Genomic DNA, 22,382 nt, shown 5'->3' on the forward strand with positions numbered 1-22,382 from the left:
TAATGATTTTTAAGGGCAGACAAAAAAAAAATCCATCAAAAACTTTATCTAATCCGTAAATAAAATCTCCTGGCTAGGACTCTGTAGTGCAAATAGAACGAGCAGCTCTTCAGCCATATCCCAGCCCAAAGCTGTGCACAGTGTGGCTGAGGAACCTGTTTGCTGATGCCTGCCAGGTGTTTGCCTCAGCCATGGGATAGCCCTGTTATACTGTGTGTTGTATTGACACCTCTATCTCCTTCTTACCTCACCTTGTGCTTTTTTGACAGAGGCAGCTGGCTGTGACTATTTCTGAAGTTTGTCAGCAACCACAGCAGCTGTGCACCCTGCCTGTTCTGCCCAGCGCTCTGCTCCACTGCTGGAGGATGATAAACACCCCCAAATGTCTCCATTCTGATCAGCTTCCACTGCCCAAAAAGGTGGTAATAAGCAGGGACAGAGATTATGTGATGCCCTGCGATCCTCCCCACCCAGGAGAGGAGTGCTTCCCTTCCCCCATGGGCCCTGTACTTCTAACCATTTGTTAAAATTTATTAGATATGATCTTCATTCTCAGCTGTGCCAGCATAGGGGCTGACATCTGGGATGGGTGCAGGTGCCTCCAAAGGTCTCTCTTGCCATATGTAAAACCTGAGCTTCTGTGGTTCAAGAGCAGGAGTTGTCACTAAAGCACAAATGTGGACCTGTTGGCCTGAGGCTGGTATGCTCTCAAACCAGCTTTAAAGCAAAGCTAGCCTGAGAGACCCCCCCCTCTGAGGGATGAATTCAGGTACTTACATGGATCAGCCTTCAGTGTTGGAGAGGAAGCTGTGATGAAGCACCTCATTTGGGGTTTGGGAGTTCAGAAGCGATCTGGTGCCTACCTGTCAACTGGGATCTTGAACTGTTCCTGCTTAAGGTTGTTTTGGAAAATGCCATCCCAGATCCCCAGGCACAGAGCCCTCTGGATAAAGTTCCTCTCCTGCTCGGGGAGACCTGGCAGGTACTGTACCTCAAAGGCCATGCCTCCGTGTCTTGCTGCAGGGACCAGAAAGCAAGGGCAAAGATGGATGGACTTGAACATGTTCAAGGCCTAGAAACCTGCTGCAGCACCATGAGGGGCTCCAGTATTCTCAAATCTTGTACATGGACTTCCTCCCTAGACCTCCAGAGAGGAAGACAACTCTCTGAAGTGGAGGTGGGTGAGAAGTGCTCAGAGAAGAGGAACCTTCAACCTGCACTCATCTGCTGTGAGAACATCAAGGAATGGGGAGACATCACTGGAAAACCTATCTTGAGCACATACATGAAAATTGAAATAGCAAATGTGACAAGGTTTTCCAATTGAACTTTGAAAGGAGCATGTGGTGCTGTGAAGAGAGGAGTCAGTGTCATGTGGAAGGGTTTCCCTTTCCCTCAATAGAACAGGAAGACAGCCAGGTGGAAGGCAGCCCACAAAGCAGGAGGTGCAAATGAGGACCGAAGGAAGGATGCACTGGATTAAAAGCACAAGTGTTGGTACCATGTGTGTGCGTGGGGAGTGGTGTTGCTGTGACTTTTCCAGGAAGATTCCTTGAATGACCCAGAAACCCCTTTGAGCATATCTTGAAAACCTTCTTCACTCAGGCCATGAGAAACAAGGCTTTAGGCATTCAAAATACATCAAGGATTTCACAGCTGGGAGAAAGTTATAAGCAACTGAATCATCCCTCACCCAAGAAATTCTGGGCTAGCAGAAAACTTATTTATTTGTTGATTTATTTATACTAGAATTCTTCTCTGCCTATTCCTTGTTTAGTTTTGATTTTTAGCTTAGATCACCTGACATATTCATGAAGAAAGAATATTACCCACTCGCCTCAAAACAGTAGAGCTTGGTGTTCACCGATGAATGTCATATGTTTTGTGCTCCCTGGGGTTTCTTTAAAATGGTGTCTTAAACTGGCAAAATAATCAGAAGCACAGCAAGAAGGGAAGTACAGTGAAGGAAATTATAGTTCCTTTATGCAAGAGACGTGGGTGGCATCAAGTTTCTGGCTCCCAAGCAATCACTGTGAGGTAAAAACATGAGCAAAGGAGTGCCTCACTCAGCAGATAGTCCCCATGGGATCTTGGGAAGCCTCCATGAAGGGGGCTCTTTGAAGAGTATCTGAGAGAGGGAGTTGGTCCATATTCCCTCAGTGGAGAATGAGCCAGCATGCATCCCACTAGGAGGGGGCTAAAGTACAGGAGGGGGCAAAGGGAATGAGATGCCTCCCTTCAGAGAGGGAGACAGGAGAAATCAAAGAATAGGCAAAAAATAGAGAAATGGGGACTGTGTTCAGTGAGGCTTAGGCCAGGGTCTGTCTGGATGAAGACATCCAGCAGTATGAGGCCACCCTCTCAGCTGTCTCAGTATGAAGAAATACTAAATGGGCTGAAAAAACAGTGTCTGGTCCCTAGGAAGGTCCTTACAGAGCAAGGGTCTGGCATACTGTCACTGGATAGCATGAAGGAAGCCCAGCATCCACAAAATGTTTTTCACTCCACATTTCTCAGAGCTTTCTGTCCTGTCCTCTTCAGAAGGTAACAGGGCTTGCACTCCAGTGGGCTTTGCCAACCCATCCTGCCACCAGGGCTCAAAGCTTCTACCCAGCATTAAACCAAGATTAGGTCCCCTTCTTTGTGATTTCAATGAATGAGCAAGAGTGAGGGAATAAAGGAGTTGATTTATGATCCTCCATTTTCTCCTCTGAGATGGGCAGGGTTTCTGCCCGTATGAACAGGAGGAGGAATGGTAATTAGTTCTCAGGCCTTTAATCTCACACAGGCACTACAATAGGCTTTTGACACTGACAGTGAGAGTCTATACCAAGGATCTATTCTCTTTGCAACACATACCACCACACACATGTTTTTAGTGAGTTTTTGTTTCTACACCCCCAGAAAAAAGCAAAATTACTATTCCTGTATGTACTACACTGTCAGTTCAGTGTCGGTCAGATTCAGCTCTCAAGACCAGCCCTACCACACCAACTCCATGCTTGCCCCGGCCTGGCCCTGGGGAGCAGACTTTCTGTGAATCAAGAAGTTCTGTCTGTCACTAAATTGTGCAGAACCAAGACCTTGTATGGACAGCGTGAATGTATGCAGCTGATATTCCAGGCTAGCAGACATTTAGACCTGTTCAGCACAAATGCTCTTCCCTGTAGAGCAGCCTAAGGACAGCAAGGACTGCTGCTGGCCAAGGTGTATCAGCTAAGGGTAGGTGAATAACAGGCACCACAAGCTAAGATGCCTGTTTGTTAGCAGAGATGGGTGGGAGAGCCCAGGAGAGAAGCAGCTGTCAAGAGTTACAGGCTTCAGGGCGAGTGAACGCAGTAAGGAGGGAAGCTGCAGATCAAGTCCGAAGTATTTAAACAAGAGAGGGCATCCCAGTGCCTGGTTTTTACTAGTGTATTAGTACCTGATATTCATGTTCTCTGAGATTCATCCAATTCACCAACCAATGTATATTACTAACCTTTCCTGTTGCAGAAAATACTAGTGATGAAAGAAAGAGAATGTCAAGAAAGCACTTTTTAAATGGTTATTTATTTATATTGAATGGTACTAGAGCATTATTAAATACAATGTGAATAGTATGATATTGTACTGTTGTCTTGTCTGCAGCCTAAGTGCTTACTCCTTTTCCAGGAAAACACAGCAGACTCTGCAATGGTGAATGTATCCATTTCAGTTATTCTCATTTCAAGGCTCCTCATTTCAGTCTTCATCTGACCAAAATGTTACAAGAGAAAATCAAGCAAAAACATTTCAGGTCCCTGAGACTGATGCCTGCATTATGGAGATATAGAAGAAAGGAGACAGGAGAATATAACCTGAAATCTATAATCTTATGGCATCTCTAGCTGTCATTTTGGACGTGGTGACCATCCCTACTGAGATTGTTCTGCAAAGGTACTGACTATGACTCAGAAGTGAGTGAGTGGTGGTCAAAACATTGAGCAGGCTGTTGGTTCTCCATCACAAAGGAGAGGGGAAGACAAGCTCTCTCAGTGAAATGTCTATTTTACAGGAAGCCACTGTTGGCTAATCCAGAATCCTGAAAGAAGCTAGCAGATCCAGGTCCTGTTTCTAATGCTCTTACTGATTTGCTCGGGCTTTGGGTCAAGGTACATGACATCAGTTATCTGGGTTTTTTAACACCAGCAGGGCACCCACCTCCCAGAAAAGTGGAAGAAGTTTTAAGACTTTTCTGAGGAAGCCTTGCTGAAAATTTAGCACAAGGCAAATTCATATTTGTGTAATAAAAAAAAATCACATTCACAAAGATGCTGCTTAAAGTACAATGTGAAGTTCACAAGCCAAGATCCTGCAAAAGGCTGAGGAAGAACTTCTGCGGCCAAAGAACCTGAAACATCTACTCCATTAGAAAACAGTCACTCCCAAAAAAGAGGGACAGCTTTGATTGGCTGTAGTGGCTGAAAGTTTCTGCAATGTTTATACAACAACTAATTCTACCTTCCTCTTCCTTTTATGGAAACCCTGGGGACTGGGAGGGCGGTGGATAAGGCACGTTGACCAACACCATAGGAGCATCTGCTCTGGTATTGCTCTGTTACACCAACTGCTCCTCCCCTCCTTGGGCCCTGCATTTTCAAGGCAAAGCTCCCCAAAGTCACTTTGCTGCAGGGATCTAATGCAGGCCCCATGAGACAGGGCATAGAAGAGAGGTGGAGAGAAAAAGAGCAAGCAAGAATGAATCTTATTAAATGGCAAAGTACTTCTCTCAGTCTCTCATCACTTTTGGGGCTGATTGGAGGTAAAACTGCACTCGGAGGGAGGGAAAGCCCCCTCCCCTGGGACAATTCAGAGGCTCTCGCACAAACTTAATTTCAAGCTCTGTTGAAGACGGTGTTTGTCTTTTTTTTTTTTTTTTATGCATTCAATTTAATTTCTCAGGCAGACATGTGAAAATGAGAAAGGCAGACTTTTGATTGTGAAGACAGCCCAGTGCCTGTTTCTCACAGATCCAGTCTCACATTGTTTCCCTCCATTGCTGCCCTCAGTAAATCACTATGCAGAGGTTGCTAAAATGGCCACCACCTCCCTTCCATGCTTCAGTGGAGACAGTTACATTATATTTTTTTTTTTGCGTTTAAGCAATATAATTCACTTTTAATTCAAAACACACCCTAGCTTTCCACAGCTCTGTTTAAAACAGGAGCATTGTGACCTTGGAGAGGCTCAGACCTGCTGGCACCATGAAGTTCTGATCTGTACTTTGCTCTCCAGACCTGACTTGTTTGTTCTCTTGTGAGAAAACAGGTCTTGGTGGATTTATGTTCTACCCATTTTGGTGTTGATGATTGAAGGGGAAAGAGATGAACTGCGTTTGGTTTTGGAAGGTTCCCAAGGGAGACATTCCTGGACATTCAGCTCTCTCAGCCCGCACTGAAACACGTGCTGTTTGGCTCCTCTGCAAACAGTTGATCTGGCAAGCTGTATGCTAATTTTCCAGCCTTGAGAGCATATATATGCACAGGTAAAAATACAGCTTGGGGTAGGCTTCTGCCTTTCCATCTGACCTGATTTTTCTGACCAAAAACTGGCACAGGGTGACAATTTTTAAAACTAAGCCCTGACTGCAAGGAAGTTAGCAGAGCCACTGGTGTGGGACAGTTCTAGTGGGTCCAGCTTCTCCCTTCTCCAAAAGAGATGGAGGCAGACATGCTTTGTCCAAGTTGCTCCTACGTTGTGATTTCCTACTGTGACCCAAGGAAGGATCACAAGCAAAATATAAAGCAGTACTATGCCCTAAAACAATTGCTGTCTGCAACTCCAGGTCATACCACGAAAATCTTAGTTCCTTTGTTTGTTTCATAGCTGACACAGAGATTAATTTTTTCCTGTCCATGGCATTGTACTCACTGGAGCTACCATGGAACAGCAAGCGTTGCTTTGTTTTATGGAGGGGAAGACAAGCAGGGTGGGTTTGCCGTGATCGTGGAGAGAATGGCACAGGGAGAATGTAAACAGTAGAGACTCACAGCAGTGCGCAAGAAAAGCAAGCTTTGCAGCAGCAGCGTTGGGTGGGTTTCAGCAAAGAAAGACTTTGCCCAGGGAAAAGAAACGTTAAGTACATTTTTTATTTTAAAAACCGATTAAGTTTAAATTAAATGTGAAATGATGACAATTTGCATCCAGGCCTTAAGCAATCCACTTAAATTGAATAATGAGTTGTTGTGTGGAGGAGAATGACTGAGGTCGTTTCCTGTAGACATATGCCCTATATCTTAGACCAAGTCTGAAGGAAGAGTACTCCCAGCTCCCCATAAAAGTACTGTCAACCTGTCCCCCCATCTTTTTCCTATGCCACCCTATTTGGAGGACAAACAGCAGCACATGCTTCACAGAATCACAGAAGGGGTAAGGTTGGAAGGGATCGCTGGAGATTATCTGGTCCAAGCTCCCTGCTCAAGTAGAATCCCCTGGAGCACATTAGTCAGGATTGTGTCCAGGTGGCTTTGGAATATCTCCAGAGAAGGAGACTCACAGCCTATCTGGGCAGCCTGTCCTGGTGCTCAGTGCTGTGCCTGATCCGGGATCGCTCACAGGGGCTGGCTGCCTGGACAGTGGCTATACCTTGGAGCAGGATGCTGAGCTCAGGGTGCTGCCCCCTCTCACAGGCACAGATTTCCTTTTAACTCTCTCCCCAGTGCAAACCCAACCTCTGGCTCTTCTTTGGAGCCTTGTAGGAATTTAATATCTGTAAGATGTCTTTTCCTCTGCCACATTTAAGTGAAAACGGGCACACAAGATCAGGCAGATGACTGACAGCGCAACCTTGTAAGAAGCCCCATCTCTTTACAAAATCAGCCAGTGAAGAGAGGATGTGTAAAAGCCAAAATTCTTAGGGACAGCGAGGCCATGGCGGGAGGCCTCTCACAGTGGGGCTGTGATGCTGTAGTTCCTTCAGGCACAGGCAGAGGTGTACCCATTTCACAGAATCACAGAATCAATTAAGTTGGAAAAAACCTCTGAGATCATCAAGTCACATCAAGCACCACCATGCCAGGTAGATCATGGCACTAAGTGCCACAGCTGTTCTTTCCTTAAACACCTCCAGGGACAGTGACTCCATCACCTCCCTGGGCAGTCCATTCCGATGTCTAAATTTTCGTTCACCTCTCCCTGACCAATTTAAAGTGGGAACAGCAGTCGGGTGTTGACCGAGGAGACGACACGCTGTGCCGCCCAGTCGGCGGGCACTGTTTGGGGCCGGACTACACCTCCCAGGATGCCCGCGCGCAGCACCGCCCGCCCCGGCTCTGCAATGCTGGGAGCTGTAGTCTGGCCGAGGCGGGCGGGGTGGGCGGGCGCTGAGCCTGTGCGTACCGCACAGAGAGCCCGTGCCGCTGCTCCCGGGGCTCTGCTCGGGGTGGCCTTGGGCACTCTGGACCCTCTACCAGCCCGCCTGGCACAGCTCGCGGCCGGAACGGGAGGTTTGGCTCTCGGCGTCCTGACGAAGCCGCGCTAGGAGAGCACGCTGCCGCCTCAGAAAGTTGGAGGAGGAGGAACAGGAGGAGGAGGAGGAGGAGAAGGAGAAGGTCTGCTCAGCGATGTAGCCCAAAGCGTGGGACGGCAGCTCGTGGAAGGCAGATCAGCTCCTCACCGGCCAGATCCCGGAGCATGGGCTAAAAGCTATGTCCCTCTCCCGTGTGGAAAATCACTGTTTTCTGCTGTTTGTGTGTGTCTTCCAAGCGATATTTATCCTCATCCTCTACCGAGGTGGACCTTCGAATGTGTTTCGCGGGTTTTCGGACTCGCCTCAGGCTGTGGATTACTCGAAGCCGCACGATGTGTACACAAACCTCAGCTTGTTCACCCGGGCTCCCCGTGAGGAGGCGATGCCGTACTGCTCCGCTCGGTCACCGGTCCTTGGTAGGTACAAACACGGGGTGTTCACGGCAACCTCGAATGCTTCACAGGTGTGAGTCGTACCTGCTTCAAACTTTTCCACTTTGGAACCCGTGTGCTCACGTAATACTTACCCTGACAGAATTTTCTCCCGTTAGCTAACTTGGGTGTTTTTGGTTATGCGAGGAGAAGTGTTTTACTGACCTATAAACTTTCCAGTATTAAGGGCTTGGCTACATAGATGTTGAGATTGTAGAGCAAGAGTGAAAACAGTGTGTGGTGATAATATCAAGTTAGTAATACTTTTTTTTTCTTGGCAGCCCTGAATAAAATGTGCCAGCGATTCGGCAGCTGCATAATATTGACATCTGACTCACCATAATTTCTGTGTTCTTTGTCTCAAACTTATATCAAGCCTGTAGTTCAATATAAATTGATTAAGTTGAATTTAAATATCATTTACATGAGGATATAGCTTGGCACCTTGGTCTTCATGGTGAACTTACTGGCCTGTGATTGTTACACATCCTTTAGACTTAGAAACTTCTCCATTATACTTAAAAGTCTGGTCACAGATTAGTTTGGATTTACACTAGAACTGCATTAGAGCTGATCCTAAAGGCAGCATTTATCCAGCTGTTGCGCTACTAAAACAGTTGAGAATTTTTAAGGAAATACAAAGTCAAACCTATACAGCAAGTGTAGTGATATTAAAGTGGTGATGCATGTCAGGAAATGGTGATTCTGCCAGCATGCACTTAGCAGCTGGTTTGGGGCCACCAATTTCTTAGACTACTGTGTAGCACATTACTCTTGCCTGGCTTTTCTGAACTGCATGGGTTTTCTGCATATCTAAATGCTGTGTATAACTAGCCTTGGACCGCTGCTTAGTAGTTGCCCTGCTGTTCTAGGACAGCTGATCACCACAGATGGAACCCATTAAGAGCAAATGTCTGATCTTGGCTCATGTGGAAGTTTTGTGGGAAGCCAGTGCTCTTGTGTCAAGTTGCTTACTTGTGTTAGAGAACTCTGCTGGGACCCTTTGGATGGGCCTTTTTACGCTACCATCTTTGTAACGATGCCTGCTGTTTTGAGAAGTTTTCTTCCTTCCTCTGTTGTTTGTAGGTAAATGAAATACATGTAGTATGTATGATGAACATGTATGATAACTTTTGGGTACATGTTTCAGCATTTCCCTGGGAAACAGCTCTACTAAGTAAATCCTGAAATCCTGATAGCACAGAGCCTTTTTGCACAGGTGCCAGCTCTAATGGTCTTAGTGCACTCAGACCATCAGTTCTTCTGGGAAGCTACAATACCTTGTTTCAGACTGAATTGTTTTATTTGAAAAATCACAGCAGAAATGTGATTGCACCCTATTTGTCTCCACTACTGATGAGAATCCGCTGTCATAGAGTCAAATGAGACAGCTTTGGTCTCAAAAAAAAAAGAACACCAAACAAAACTAGATGCAATTCTGTGCAGCCTGTCTGCAAACCATCAGATAAGCGGGAGTAGTGACAAATACGGAGGAGGCAGGTGCAGAGTAAAATTACACTAATCTGTGCTCCTAGAGCTATGAAGTCCTTTTAAGACTTCTTCTGCCCATCCCTGAGAGTGCTGGGAACGGGATTGGCCTGCATGTGGTACTGCAGAGCTAAAATGAAAACATAATGTTAGTCATAGACAGAAACAGTCAGTTGGCTGGGAGAAAAAAAGTAAGAGGCAAACGAGGCAGAGTAATTGTGGAGGCTTTGCTGCATGAAAAATTTTGAGTGGAGCATATGAACCACTGTTGTGGTGAAACACAAGGAATTTGGAGCACTGACACAGATTCAGCTTAAGAAAAATGAGCACTCTGCTTCAGCTTAACTTTTGCTCAGTTGATATATCCTTTTAAATATAGGAAGTAAATTATTCCTTCTGGTATCTCTGTATGCCAGCGTCTTCTGGGTGTTTTGCTTTGTTTTTAACTGAGAAACATGCTACTTTGCAAGGTAGTTTGCCCTTTGTTTTGTATGTAATGGGCACATATGAATAGATATATAAATACTTTATATACATCTTGAATGGTTGTTATCTCTCATGAGAATCTCTCTTGGAAGTGTTATATCAGAGAGACCAATGCCTTTTAATATTTATTTCATAAACTCTGTTAAATGAGATTTTGAATCAATTCTCGAGGACTCCAGTCTCCAAGTCAGAGCTGGTAATAAGTCACTGTGCCCACTCCAAAGCGTGTTAAAGTAACTGGAAGGATGCCAAATGGCTTAAATGGTTTCTGCATCAGGGCTTTTATGAAGTGCAGCACTTTCTCCATTTATATATATATAGTAGATCATTTTGATAACTGTTTAAATGTAAATCAGCTTGCAGCTCATCTTTCTTTCTCCTGCCTCCTCAATCTACAGCATTTTGGTTCTTCCAGGGCTGTGAAATAAGAATTCAAGTATAGTTGCTAATCATCTCTGCCTTAGAGGAACTAGACTCTTGCTGACTAGTGGTCCTTTTTTAACATCTGGTTAAAGTCTAGACATTGGACCTTTTGTCATCACAACTTGAAAAGCATTGCACAAGGTATTGTGTCTTCATTAATATCATGAATAAATTACTCGAGTTCCCTCTAAGTTTAAAGTTTCTACACAAATAACTGGTTGCCTGTTTCCTCCTCCTCTGTTTTTGGAAAAAGTGAAGTGTTTGTATGCTAGAGTTGTACTTCTTTAAACATAATGAAGTAGCATTTAAATTCAAAATCTGACTTTCTCACATTGCATGCAAGATGTCGTGTTTTGGTCCGTCTTGTCCTCTTACCAGGAAGAAGTTTGATGCTTAGAAGAACTGGCTTTTTTTATTATTTTTATTTTGGTTTAAAGAGGTACCTTGCTTCATGCATGGGATGTGCTGAACAAGTTGGTTTGACCCTTGAGAACTTTAATAGTTGAAAGTTCTGTCTGTAACTCTGCTGTTTATAACTCGCTCCAGCTATGGAAGGATTTTTTTCCAAGCCCTTCTTACAGCAGTTACTGCCTTTCACTCCCATCTGTCATAACCTTTTCATGAGCGTGACCATCTGTTGTGGTAATAAGTAGCTCCTGCTATGTTTTCTAATGCTACCAGAGTTTCTTCTCTTGGATTTAAGGAAAAATAAAAAGGTGGTAATGCTGAGATCTATTTCCAGTTGCCACTGAGGCAGCCTTGTATTCTGTCATTAGAAACCTACGCTTAAATTAAAGCTGTTGGTCTGCTTTTTTTTTTTCTTCAAGCAGTGTTGGAATTACACAAATATGACTCTGTTAATGTCGTGTGTGTGGTGCTGCATTATCTCAGTGCAGCATTCATCCGTGCTACCTCTCGCGTTTCCTTGGCTTGTGTAAGTTCTGCTTGTTCCGGTTGAGCTTGGTAATTAGAGCTGCGAACTCTAAACATGTAGCAAGGAGTTTAGATGTCAAGTAGTTGCTTTCTTAAGGTGGGATGGATCTGATCAAAATCAAGAGATCCCTGACAGACAAATGTGTTGCCTAGAAAGTAAAGCAAACAGGGAGTGTGTTGTTACTGGCACAACAATGCAGACAGGGAATCGTGAGCTGTACACAGTGAATTTCATATTAATTAAACACCCTCTATGTGATGGTACAGGCACAGAAAGAGCTTAGGAACCAGCCTATGGAGAAATTGCTTGGACAGTTCAGGGTCTTGGCTCTGTACCTTGCCTGAATTAAGATCCTGTGCTTTCTGGTACGTCTAAGATGGGTTTTTCCTCCTTTCTAAAAGCTGTGCTTTAGCAGTTTTATTTTCCCCTCTTTGGTCCAGCCTGAAACTGCTCTGTTCACATTTGGGATTTAATTGGATTAAGATGCATTAGTCTTTTGTTAGTTGGGCAGAAAGGATACATGAGAGCCAGAATTTAGCTTGTAGCCAAGGAGTGTAGGGCAGCCAGAGATTTTGGAAATATAAGTCACACTAATTTCTTTTCTCCTTAATGTATACTAGTTTCACTTTCTGAGCTGAGTTGTTTGAGGTGTGGAACCAGGCAGCATGGGAGAAATGACATCTTGAAAAAACTGGAAAATGCAGATACTACCCTCCTGAATGGTATGCTTGGGTGTGGAAGGAGAGAACAGGAGTGAAACTATTGCATGTTATCTTACTCATACCCTTTAACACTCAAATTTAGATTTATTTTTTTTTTAATTTAAGGATTATCGCTGCAGAATCTTACTCTGCAATTCAAAGAGTCCTAATTGTTTTATAGAAAGCAAAATCCTGCCTTTGTGGAAGGGATTAATTCCCTTTTTTATACTTTCCTTGGAGCTGTGATTTATAGTTGAAATCCCTGAGTATAACATTTCTTTATCAAGCTCCAGTTGTCATAAAATCCATGATTAATGGTGCTTTAGTTAAAAGATCTGATAATCAGGGAGTCCACAGATCTAAAAGGCAATATAAACTACAAGTTAAAAACATTGTTGGACTGAAACGTGGGGGTCTTAAAGGCAGAAAAGGAAACTGTATGCATAGAAGTAGGTGACAACGTCATAAAATCTTAACTGTAAATGTGACCTAGATTCATGGGCCCACAGCATGATTCTCTGAAGAACTACCCTTCTGTTTCAGGTACAAATATATGACAATGTACTCCAGTTTCCTGCTGAGGGTAATGCAGTCAAAATCAAATTCCCCTGCATTTTAGGTGCTTGGGGAAGGACTGAAAAGTGATACTTAAGAGTCAGCTGTTGCACGATCTTGCCAACAAGCAAAATTCAGGTTTTCTTTTTAAAAACAAATAGAAACCAACCAATAAAACCCATGAAGTGGGATTCACAGTTGCTAGACCTTTTTGACACCATGAGGAATGAGATCAGTGGCTGCTAAGAGTTGACCTTCAGGAAATGCCATTTGTATGTTCCTTTGCCCATCAGAAATGTGATGTATAACAACTTCCACATAGTAGCAAAACATTTCCCAGTTCTGAATGGACACCTTGAACCTTACAGTAAATTTAGTCCCTAAGCCTTGTTACTGCTCAAAAAAAACCACCAAACCCCAAAACAAACAAACAAAACCAAAACCAAACCCCAAACACACAAAACCAGTGGAGGATGTTGCTTCCTTCTGTGTCAGTTAAACAGGATGTGGGTGAGCACAGGCTTAATTTTTATGTTTTTCACTAGAATTGTAGCAGAGACTTGAATGAAGGATGACCTGGAAGAAGTAGTTTCTGGACCGGCTTAATTAGTCTTAAAATACACCTGTACCTCTTCCTGCTCAAATGAAAGCTGCTAAGCACCAGGCCTAAACATTTGCCCTCTCTGAGGCTTCATTATCAGAATTTTTTAGAGAGAATAATTTACTTCAGTGGTTTGAGACTTACAAGACATGGAATAAGTCAGCTGTAGCATTAAATATGAACTTGGAAGGAAAAAAAAAATCTCGTTTAGAGCTATTTAAAAAAAAAAACAACAACAAACTTGCCTTACAGTCTTCTGGTGAAAAAAATATTTTGCCTTTGGTAGCATGGTCTGCAGAGAATTGTTGAATAGAAATGTCACTTGAAATTGTCAGCTTGTAATTATGATTTAGGTGAAAGTTTTTCCCTAGTTCTTTAAAGTATTAGATTTTAATGTTGCTCTGCATTTGTGCTTTATTTTCTTAGAAGTTGACAGCTGTAGGAAATCATTAAGACACACTGATTTGTATATAAATGTAACTCTTCTGCTACTTCTGGAAGCTTTTCTCAGTACCCAGGATGACAGGCGTTTAAATAATTGTAGAATTTGTTTATTTATATCATACAGTGAGATTTGTGTTAAAATGGTAATTGATTCTTTTTTCACTTGTGACTTTTCAAGCTTTTTTCACCTAAAGAATGAAAGAATTCATGTAAAAATGCAAATTATTGTTTTTAATTAAGTAAGAACTGTTGAACATATTCAGTATGTTTTGTATTTAAAATTGAGGTGCTGAGTAGAGGAACAGCAAAACGTAGTTTCTTGTGCTACCTTGCACCTGTTCCTGAAAATGTAACACCTTTCTTCCTTCTCATTTCTGTCATCTGCTTCTCCCAACATTTTGAAGTACTGCCTACTTATCACAGTGTATAAAATGAAATAATATAGCAAATACAGCCCCTGTGGCATGTGATTATAACATCAAATTGAACTTGAAACATTTTTTAAGATAGAGCTAACATTTCCTAAAGTACTTGTATTCATCCAGGCTTTAAACTATTTCTCCCCTGACCTGCTGAATATCCATTTGGACGTCTTTGTCCTCAAATCTCTTCTGAAAGAGGCTTAGAGGAATTTTCTAGATGGGTAGCAAAAGCAGATGTGTCTGTTCATCTTGATTAATCTTCAACTCTATTCTTACAGTCAATACATTATTCAAGGATCTCATCCAAGCAACACGAGACTGTAGGAGGGAGCCGATACCAGGGAAGAGCAAGCCGTGCAGGAGCCCAGTGGGACCTGCTGGCTGTGCCAGGACTCGGGATGCCTGGCAGGGAGTGTGCCATCCTGGTACTGAGCCCGGCCCCCCTCGCTGTGGAGCCCTGGGGAGGTGACCAGCAGGCAGTGGTGAAATTCCTCCCGTAGGCACAGCTGTGTGGGCGTTGTTAACTGCTCTGTGGTAGGGCTGGTGTGTGAAGTAGTGAACATAGGTAGCTCATCTGGTAGGTCTGAATGAAAGTTGAGAAACATCACTGATCTTACCCTTTTTTGTTTCTCTTTTCTGCCTCTCCTTACAGTTGGTCCATTAGCCATCACCTTCAGGATGCTCCCTAGTGAAAGGATGATCATCAAAAAGAATCCTTTCGTTCAGTCTGGTGGCCACTACAGGCCACCTCACTGCTTCGCCCGCTACAAATCTGCCATCCTTGTGGCCTACAGGAACCAGGAGAAGTACCTCCACCATCTTCTCTACTACATTCATCCTTTCTTGCAGCGCCAGCAGCTCAGTTACACTATCTACTTGATTCAGCAGGTAAATCTAAATCAAATGTGCCTGGTGGTGCAGCTGAGCTTCCCAGTTATGGGTTAGTTCTGAACTTGAAATACACCTGGGTCGGGGCAACCGTCAGTATCAATACAGACTGGGGGTGAACAGACTGAGAGCAGCCCTGCCAAGAGGGACTTGGGGATGCTGTTGGATGAGAGAGTGGACATGACCCAGCAATGTGAACTTGCAGCCCTGAAAGCCAAATGTGTCCTGGCCTGCACCAAAAGCAGCGTGGCCAGCAGGTTGAGGGAGGTGATTCTGCCCCTCTATTCCACTCTGGTGAGACCCCACCTGGAGTGCTGCATCCAGATCTGGGGTCCCAACACAGGAAGGAGCTGCTGGAACAAGTCTAGAGGAGGGTCACCGGGGTGATTAGAGGGCTGGAGCACCTCTCCTGTGAGGAAAGGCTAAGAGAATTGAGATTGTTCAGCCTGGAAAAGAGACAGCCTAGGGGTGACCTGCTTGTGGTCTTCCAGTACCTAAAGGGAGCCTACAAAAAAGATTGAGAGGGACTTTTTACAAGAGCATATAGTGACAGGACAAGGAGGAATGGCTTTAAACTGAGAGAGAATATGTTTAGATTAGATAGGAGAAAAAAATTCTTTACTGTGAGGATGGTGAGGCACTGGAACAGGCTGCCCAGAGAAGTTGTGGATGCCCCATCCTTGGAAGTGTTCAAGACCAGGTTGAATGGAGCTCTGAGCTACCTGGTCTAGTGAAAGGTGTCCCTGCCCATGGCAGGGGGTTTGGACCTAGGTCATCTTTAAGGTCCCTTCCAAGCCAGGCCATTCAATGATTCTATGAAATATGACTCTTCTAGTATTGAAATACTGTTTTATGCATGGGCTGAGAAGAGATCAGTTACATATTGTCCCACCTCCATGGCTGCTAATGATGGAAATATCGTAACACTTGTCAGGATCATCATTCCACTATTGATTGGTTCTGTTGGGGATTTTCTTCTAGAGAGATAAGTTGTCATTTAAGTGATACCTTTTATTTTCATCTGTTTGAGAGCTGAATGTGGTTTGTCTGTAGCTTGTCAGTGTGGCTACTGAGCGAAATCTTAAGACTAAATGCTAAAGTGAAGTTGGATATTTTCAGTCTGTATCAAATACAAACATCTGGCTTGACCCTGCTGAGGGGCAGCCTATGCAGGGCAAACAGCTTTTTGTAACTGAGGTGCACTGGTGTTGCAAAAGATCGGTGGTGAGAGAGCAAGTTTTGGATTCATGAATTAAAACTGATAGTTTATTGGGAGGGAGAAGAAGCTTTTTTGTTTGACCAAGATCTTTTTTTCTCATTTTCTAAGCTTTAATAAACAGTGGTCAGGGCAACCATGTTGATGTGCAGATGTACCCCTGAGGACTGGCTTATGGATCTCTTGAAAGTCAGCCTTCTTCAGGTGCCAACAGTGTATACAGCCCCTGACACAGCAAAGCTGACAATTGTTGAGAATGTTGTGAAGAGGGTGGGTGAAATCTTCAGAGTTGGGAACATGGAATTTGCAGCCAGTATTGATTCGTTACTGTGTAATTCAATTGAATAAGGCTTTTTTTACTAACACAAATCTTTAATTGCGTTACCATCTTTGTTGTTTTGGTGAAGAAATGCAGGTTTTCTTTTCCAGGTGGGGACCGGTTCATTTAACCGAGCAAAGTTACTTAATGTTGGTGTCCGGGAAGCCATGAAGGATGAAGACTGGGACTGCCTTGTGCTGCATGATGTTGACCTAGTACCTGAGAATGACTATAACCTCTACATTTGCGATGAATACTATCCCAAGCATATGGCAAGTGCCATGGATAAGTTTCAGTATATGTAAGTGCCTCCATTTGCTTTCTGTTTATGCATTCTACTTGGTTCACTTTCTGCTTAGAAAGTAGGGATGGGAACAGTAAAAGATAGAACTTTTAAGAGGTTTTCTGTGTGTTAGTTTTGCAGTAGTGACTTCCCTAGAAAAGGATATTCTTGACCTGAGCATGCAATCTTGAACAATTCCTTTGCCTGTAGTTCCCTGTTACACTGTTAGCTCAGCTTGGTAAGTAACTGGCAGGTTTTAGTTTGACTTTCCTTCAAGAATGAAAGTATAAGGGTGGGAAATACTGGATCATATGGAAGATGATGTGATAGGATGCAGGTATTTTAAACTGACCCAAGATGTGAAATTTGAAACCAGCTTTACTTTGGTCTACTGTGGGGGAAGATGGCAGGGGACAATGTGGGGAATGATGGGAATTACACTGGGTTTACTGCTTTGGGTTTTAGCATTGTAATGACAGTGTCTGTAAAACATATGTGTGACTTGGATCACATTGTTAGATGTGTTAAATGTATTAGGCTTCAATATTGATGCTTTTTTTGTTGGTTTTTTTTTTCTCTTTTAGTCTACCTTACAAGACCTTTTTTGGGGGCGTATCTGCTCTGACTCCAGATCATTACATGAAGATGAATGGGTTTCCAAACACATACTGGGGTGATGGTGGTGAAAATGACGACATTGCTACAAGGTACTAATGCACAGGACAGGCTTAAAATAGCACCAAGCTGGCTAATGAAGTGTAGCATTACCCTAAGAAAGGAACCAAGACATTTTTCCTTAATGTGCTTGCAGCATCATTATAATCCAAAATGCTGTTGGCATTGGGAATGGTTAATATCAGAAGCTGCTCAGAAGCTATGAATCCAATCACTGTGTGCTGGGAAAACAAAGCTTTCTTGGCTCTGGAGAGCAGAATGTTACTTCACATCCTTGTGCCTTTAGTCCAAGGGGTTATAAACACTAGGAGTTGACAAGTGCCTCCTTTGACGTGGACAGCCCCAACAGAGGGAAGGAATCTGCAAACTTGACAAATAAGAAGGTACTTATTAATTCTCAGACAGTTGGGAATTTAAGTTAAGTGCATTTAGGTTGCTCCAAGTATTACCTAATCACCAATACTGGGCATTAAGGAACGCCAGGAATTCTATCTTTTGTCTGCAGTGCTGGGTGATAGAGAAGCCTGTGTACTACTGTGAGTCAGTGACAGCAAGAGTTGATGGTCTTTCTTGTACTTGGGTTGCCATGGCAGCAGCATGCTATAGGAGCGAGATGAGTTTAGTTCCAGGTACTCTGCCTCATGTGAATTCCTCAAGTACAGAATCATGGCTGCAGCTTCTTTATTCAGCTTTGCAGTTGCACTGAGCACCTTTATCATCCAGCACAGGCAGGCCCACGGGGAGTTTATAAAACTAAACTGACCATAGAAGGCTTTTTTCTTTTTTGCCTTGCACAGTGCAACAAGTTATGTGAGGTTTTTCAAAGCAGTTATTTGTCTGGAAATTGAAAGTCAGATTTTCTAACATAGAATTCTTCCTTTGCCTTTCAGATGAAACCAACTAAAAGGTTGTAAGTTTCTGCATTTATGAAAGGAATGGAATGCCAGGAAAATAGATCTTTACATCAAACTCTAAAGTACTGGGTCTATTCAGCTGTTCTTAGGACCACTTAGGCATCTAATGTGGTTTTCGGTATGAGGGATAAAGAATCATGCCGGCTGTGCATAGGAGTGCACTTCCTTGAAGAGACTCCTGGAAGACAAGTGGATTATGTAGCTCCCAAAATAGCCCTTTCTTGAAGGGAATTAGATCATATGTTTTCAGAGAAAACTTATATTAATGATTAGCAATGTTTTGGCCCAGAGATACATGTAGGCCGTGGACAGTGCCTGTTAATGATTTATTCACATTCTGAAGACTCAACCTGCCTAAGTTAGAAATGAGCTGCTGTTCTTAAATGACCACCTGGTATTTGGATTTTAGGAGGTGCTTAAGCACTTCTTACCGTGTAGCAACAAAATTAATGACTTCTTTGACATTGTAATGTCCAATTTCAAAAAGTCCTGTGTAAAATTCTTTTTTCTGGGATGCTGCTTATTAAAGCAGAGCTAGTGGCAAAAAAACTGCTGGCTGCTACTTACATTTGGCAGACTGCAGAACTGTATTAGGTGTAGCAAACACCAGGATCTACCTTCTCTTAGAGGAAAATAGTATTCGAATTGGAACCACTTATGTGTTTACATTTCAACTACAAGAAAGTCTGTTGGGTTCTTCTTAACAGTAAATTAATGGAATAACTGCACCATATGACAGTTTAATTTTGCAATGCAAAAACTGTAACAGCAAATCTAGTTTAGTGTTCTTGCTTGTCTCTTTATGATTGAATGTGCCATAAGCTTATGTTCAGAAAACAACAAACATCATCTAAAACTCGATCTGAAATAATAGTATTATAACACTGTCAGTAAAGTGTTATAATACTCTGATGGCTCTAAACTAACAAATACTTTCAGTTCTGTGGCCTCTTTCAGCTTTATAACATTCCTGCTATATCAGATCTCGATGGAACGCAGTCAAATGCTCGAAACATGCCAGTTAGATAACCTCAACTGAGCAAACATTCATTCTTACATTCAGAGAAATCTTCTTTGTGTAAGGGCTGTCCTGTGATAACAGAGGTTTGGTAGCCATTGCACTATTAAAGGCACTTCTTATTGGCAAACTAACATAGGTGCCATCAGCAGTGGGTTGTGGGTTGCTCGAGAGTCACCCAAAATGCTGTTTTTAGGAGCTCTGTTCTAGAATTCTGAGCCTTCAGTTCACTCATGTCTTATCTAACTGTCCCACAGCTGAGCTCACATTTGCTCACATTTGTTTATCTGGTGACTGTATTTATCACTAATCTTTTATGAACCAGTATAATCAGGCCATCTGAATGAATGGCACTTCTCAAAGAACAGAGAGTCTTAATCTGGTTTTGAAACTTAGGACTGGCTTCCTTTCAGAAACTGCAAGTTTGAGGTCTTTTTTTTTTTTTTTTTTTTTTTTTTAGGACAAAAAGGACCTCTAGGCAGCAAAAGCTTTGCTCTGAGAAGGAAGTGGAATAATGATTTTGTCAAATTCATAGAAATTGCTCTTAAATGCTCTGTATGTTTTTGCTCATTCCCTGCTTGTCATAATCCTCTTGTACCCTGTGGAAGTGCACTGCAGCTGGGAGCTTTCTAGCCCAAGCTTGGCCTCCACCCTGCTAGAGAAGATCATGTGCTGCTTCTGCATTTTGTTTTTATTGCATTAACACTGAAAATCATCTCTGACTATAACTAAGTCTAGAAACAGCATCTTTATGCCTAAGCAAATATTTTTATATGTTGTTTTAAAGGATTCAGTTAGCAGGAATGAAAATAGTCCGGACACCACCTCACCTTGGACGCTACAAAGTGATGAACTACGAGGAAGACACAGAGATGCAAGAGCCTTGGAGAAGGTAACTGTTTGGGTTGGGGGCTACTCTTTGCCTTGTAGCAGGGGGAGTATTACTGTCATCTTCCCCAGAACAGGCAGTAAATATACCTCATGTCACTGCTGCTTCTTCTGCTTTAGGGAGGCTATTTAAAAGCAGCTCCCAGCCAGTTTCAACTGAATCACTCGTCTCCTGTCTTTGCACGTGAAGGGTTTCTCCTCGTTTCCTACCTTTTTTTCCTGTTGTGAAGACACATTCTAGCTAGGAAGCTAACACATGTCAGACTTAAGCACCAAATAATTCAGGGAGTAAAACTTTAGGAAAAAATACTGCCTGTCTTGTAAATAGAGAGAGTTCACTTTGAAGAGGCCCTTTGTTACAACTTCCCCATAATAAAAACTTGCTCTTCAATCTGTGTGGAGTTACAATGTGCCATTAAAATAGTGGAAAGCAGTATTCTCGCTTGAAGACATGTCAAAGGTGCTATGACAGACTTTATCTAACACTGTTTTATATAGAAGAGCTGGAGGAGGGTGTTGGGTCAAGTGTGGTGGAGGCTTCTCATACGGACAGTGCAGATTTCCCTTTATCATCTCAAAACTCAGGTTTCCATAACAACCCTGTCTAAAAACCTACCTACAGCAGCCTATGTACACCATTGCTGCAAGCCTCTGTGTTGCACTCCCAGGTTTCTCTAAGCAGCTGCCAGCTTCCTGGGCTTTGGCAGACTGTAGCTGCCACCTCACTGGTCTCCCTGTTTGAATAGGGTCCAGTCCAAATTGTCTTCCTTGTTCAGAAAACTCAGTGTGAATTTATTGTAATCTGTTTATTCTGTATCATGTGGGAAGAGTTTTCTCAGGGCTTTTCTGCTACCCCCTTGAGCCCTCTAGAATCCTCTTTGTTTCTTCTGCAGCTTCAGCTGCAAATGTCGCCTTCGTTCTTCTAACTGCAGGTATTCCTCCTTCCTCAGGCCTACTTCTCAACACAACACCAGGAAAACATGGAAAGCTGATGGAATGAATTCATTACAATTCAAGCTCCTTTCCAGGACAAAGCATCCTCTTTATACCAAGATCACTGTGGACATTGGATATGTTCGCCCATTTTCTTAAGAGACTGAAAACAAAAGCAGAGGTTGGGTGCAGCCTGGGCATTCAGCTGCTACCTCCCATTGTCCTGTGCAGTCTGCACCACCTGAGACTAATCCTTTTGCCTTTCATGCATTTCACTTTTCTTCAAACTGTTTAAGATTTAGAAGGACAGGCTTCAGGAATAGGATATGACAGCTAATAAGCAGGCTGTGGCTTACTGTAAAAATTGTCCACGTCACTGTAAAACTAACTACTGAGCCAAGTCTCCTTGACAGTAAGCTGATCCAAGGTTTCTGGAACCTTTGTTCCATAACTGGATAGCTCTGTCCTGTTTTGTACTTAAGTGTTAATTAGGATGCAAGCCATTCTGTCAGAATGGCCTCTGAAGTGTTATATTTTGCAAAAGCGTTGAAGCCAGTCACAGTTCTGTAAATATCCTTTGTGAATTTGCGTAAAATAAATTGAGTTCGGTGTTAGGCTTAAGAGTTTTATAAAATATTAAGCAAGAGTGTAATAAAAGAGAAAGTTGCCCTGAAACCAAACAAACCGGAGCTTAAGTCCCTGCTTTTCTTTCTGGCCTGATCCATCAGTGTTTAAATGTTTTTATTCTAGCTATGCTACAGCTATACTGTAAGTAATGCAGGCTGAATGGGACCTGAGGCTGTCGCCTAGTGTAACCTCCTGCTCAGAGCAGGGAAATGAATCTAGTACTTCAGTTGTTGCTCAGATATGAATAATCATTCAAGGTTGAGCAGTCTTCAACATAAAATACTTCTAAAAATTAAATACTAGAGGAAAAACTAAGTAAAACATGTCAACAGTGGAGCTGTGACCCTGGCAGGAATGCATTTGTACTTACCTGAGACTGACACATTCTGCCCAAGCCCCTTGCCCTTGCTGTAAACTTTCTCTGTCTGCCCAGTCAGTCTGTAGCATTGCCTGCCAGGTCCAGTTATTTTGAGAGCAGGACACTGGGTATTTCTGCTTGTTACTTGAAGATAAAAAAAATTTCTTGTTCACTGAAAAGCTGCATCTATCCCACTACACCTAAAAAACATTTAAAGCTTCAGTCTTCTCTACAGTTGAAATATGTCCTAAAAGAAACTCTCTTGAGCCTGGCTTCACATTTACATATA

The 22,382-nt window shown here is 42.9% G+C and overlaps 2 protein-coding genes across 4 annotated transcripts in view; both read left to right on the plus strand.

Moving 5' to 3' along the window:
• LOC108640066 (galactosylgalactosylxylosylprotein 3-beta-glucuronosyltransferase 1-like) overlaps positions 1–3,602 on the plus strand; it is a 28,681-nt gene extending 25,079 nt beyond the window's left edge. For all 3 annotated transcript variants that reach the window (XM_018074760.2, XM_018074761.2, XM_018074762.2), the window contains exon 6: positions 270–3,602. The gene's annotated coding sequence lies outside the window, so the exon portion shown is untranslated. The remainder of the gene's footprint in view (positions 1–269) is intronic.
• A 3,765-nt stretch (positions 3,603–7,367) lies between these two features.
• Positions 7,368–21,788, plus strand: B4GALT3 (beta-1,4-galactosyltransferase 3). The gene is made up of 6 exons (XM_018074725.3): positions 7,368–7,905; positions 14,627–14,862; positions 16,508–16,698; positions 17,265–17,387; positions 20,075–20,179; positions 21,126–21,788. Exons 1-6 carry the CDS (start codon positions 7,668–7,670, stop codon positions 21,265–21,267), a joined length of 1,035 nt encoding a protein of 344 aa, XP_017930214.2. The 5' UTR covers positions 7,368–7,667; the 3' UTR covers positions 21,268–21,788.
• The last annotated feature ends 594 nt before the right edge of the window (positions 21,789–22,382 follow it).

This window comes from Manacus vitellinus, unplaced genomic scaffold (genome assembly GCF_001715985.3).
Source record: "Manacus vitellinus isolate BGI_N305 unplaced genomic scaffold, ASM171598v3 scaffold_28_pilon, whole genome shotgun sequence".
Classification (NCBI taxonomy): Eukaryota; Metazoa; Chordata; class Aves; order Passeriformes; family Pipridae; genus Manacus; species Manacus vitellinus.

Coding starts and splice junctions, on each gene's coding strand:
- B4GALT3 (XM_018074725.3), top strand. CDS start 7,668: ATGTCCCTCTCCCGTGTGGAAAATCACTGTTTTCTGCTGTTTGTGTGT. Junction 16,699..17,264: donor ATGGATAAGTTTCAGTATAT/GTAAGTGCCTCC, acceptor TTTCTCTTTTAG/TCTACCTTACAAGACCTTTT. Junction 20,180..21,125: donor ATGCAAGAGCCTTGGAGAAG/GTAACTGTTTGG, acceptor CTCCTTCCTCAG/GCCTACTTCTCAACACAACA.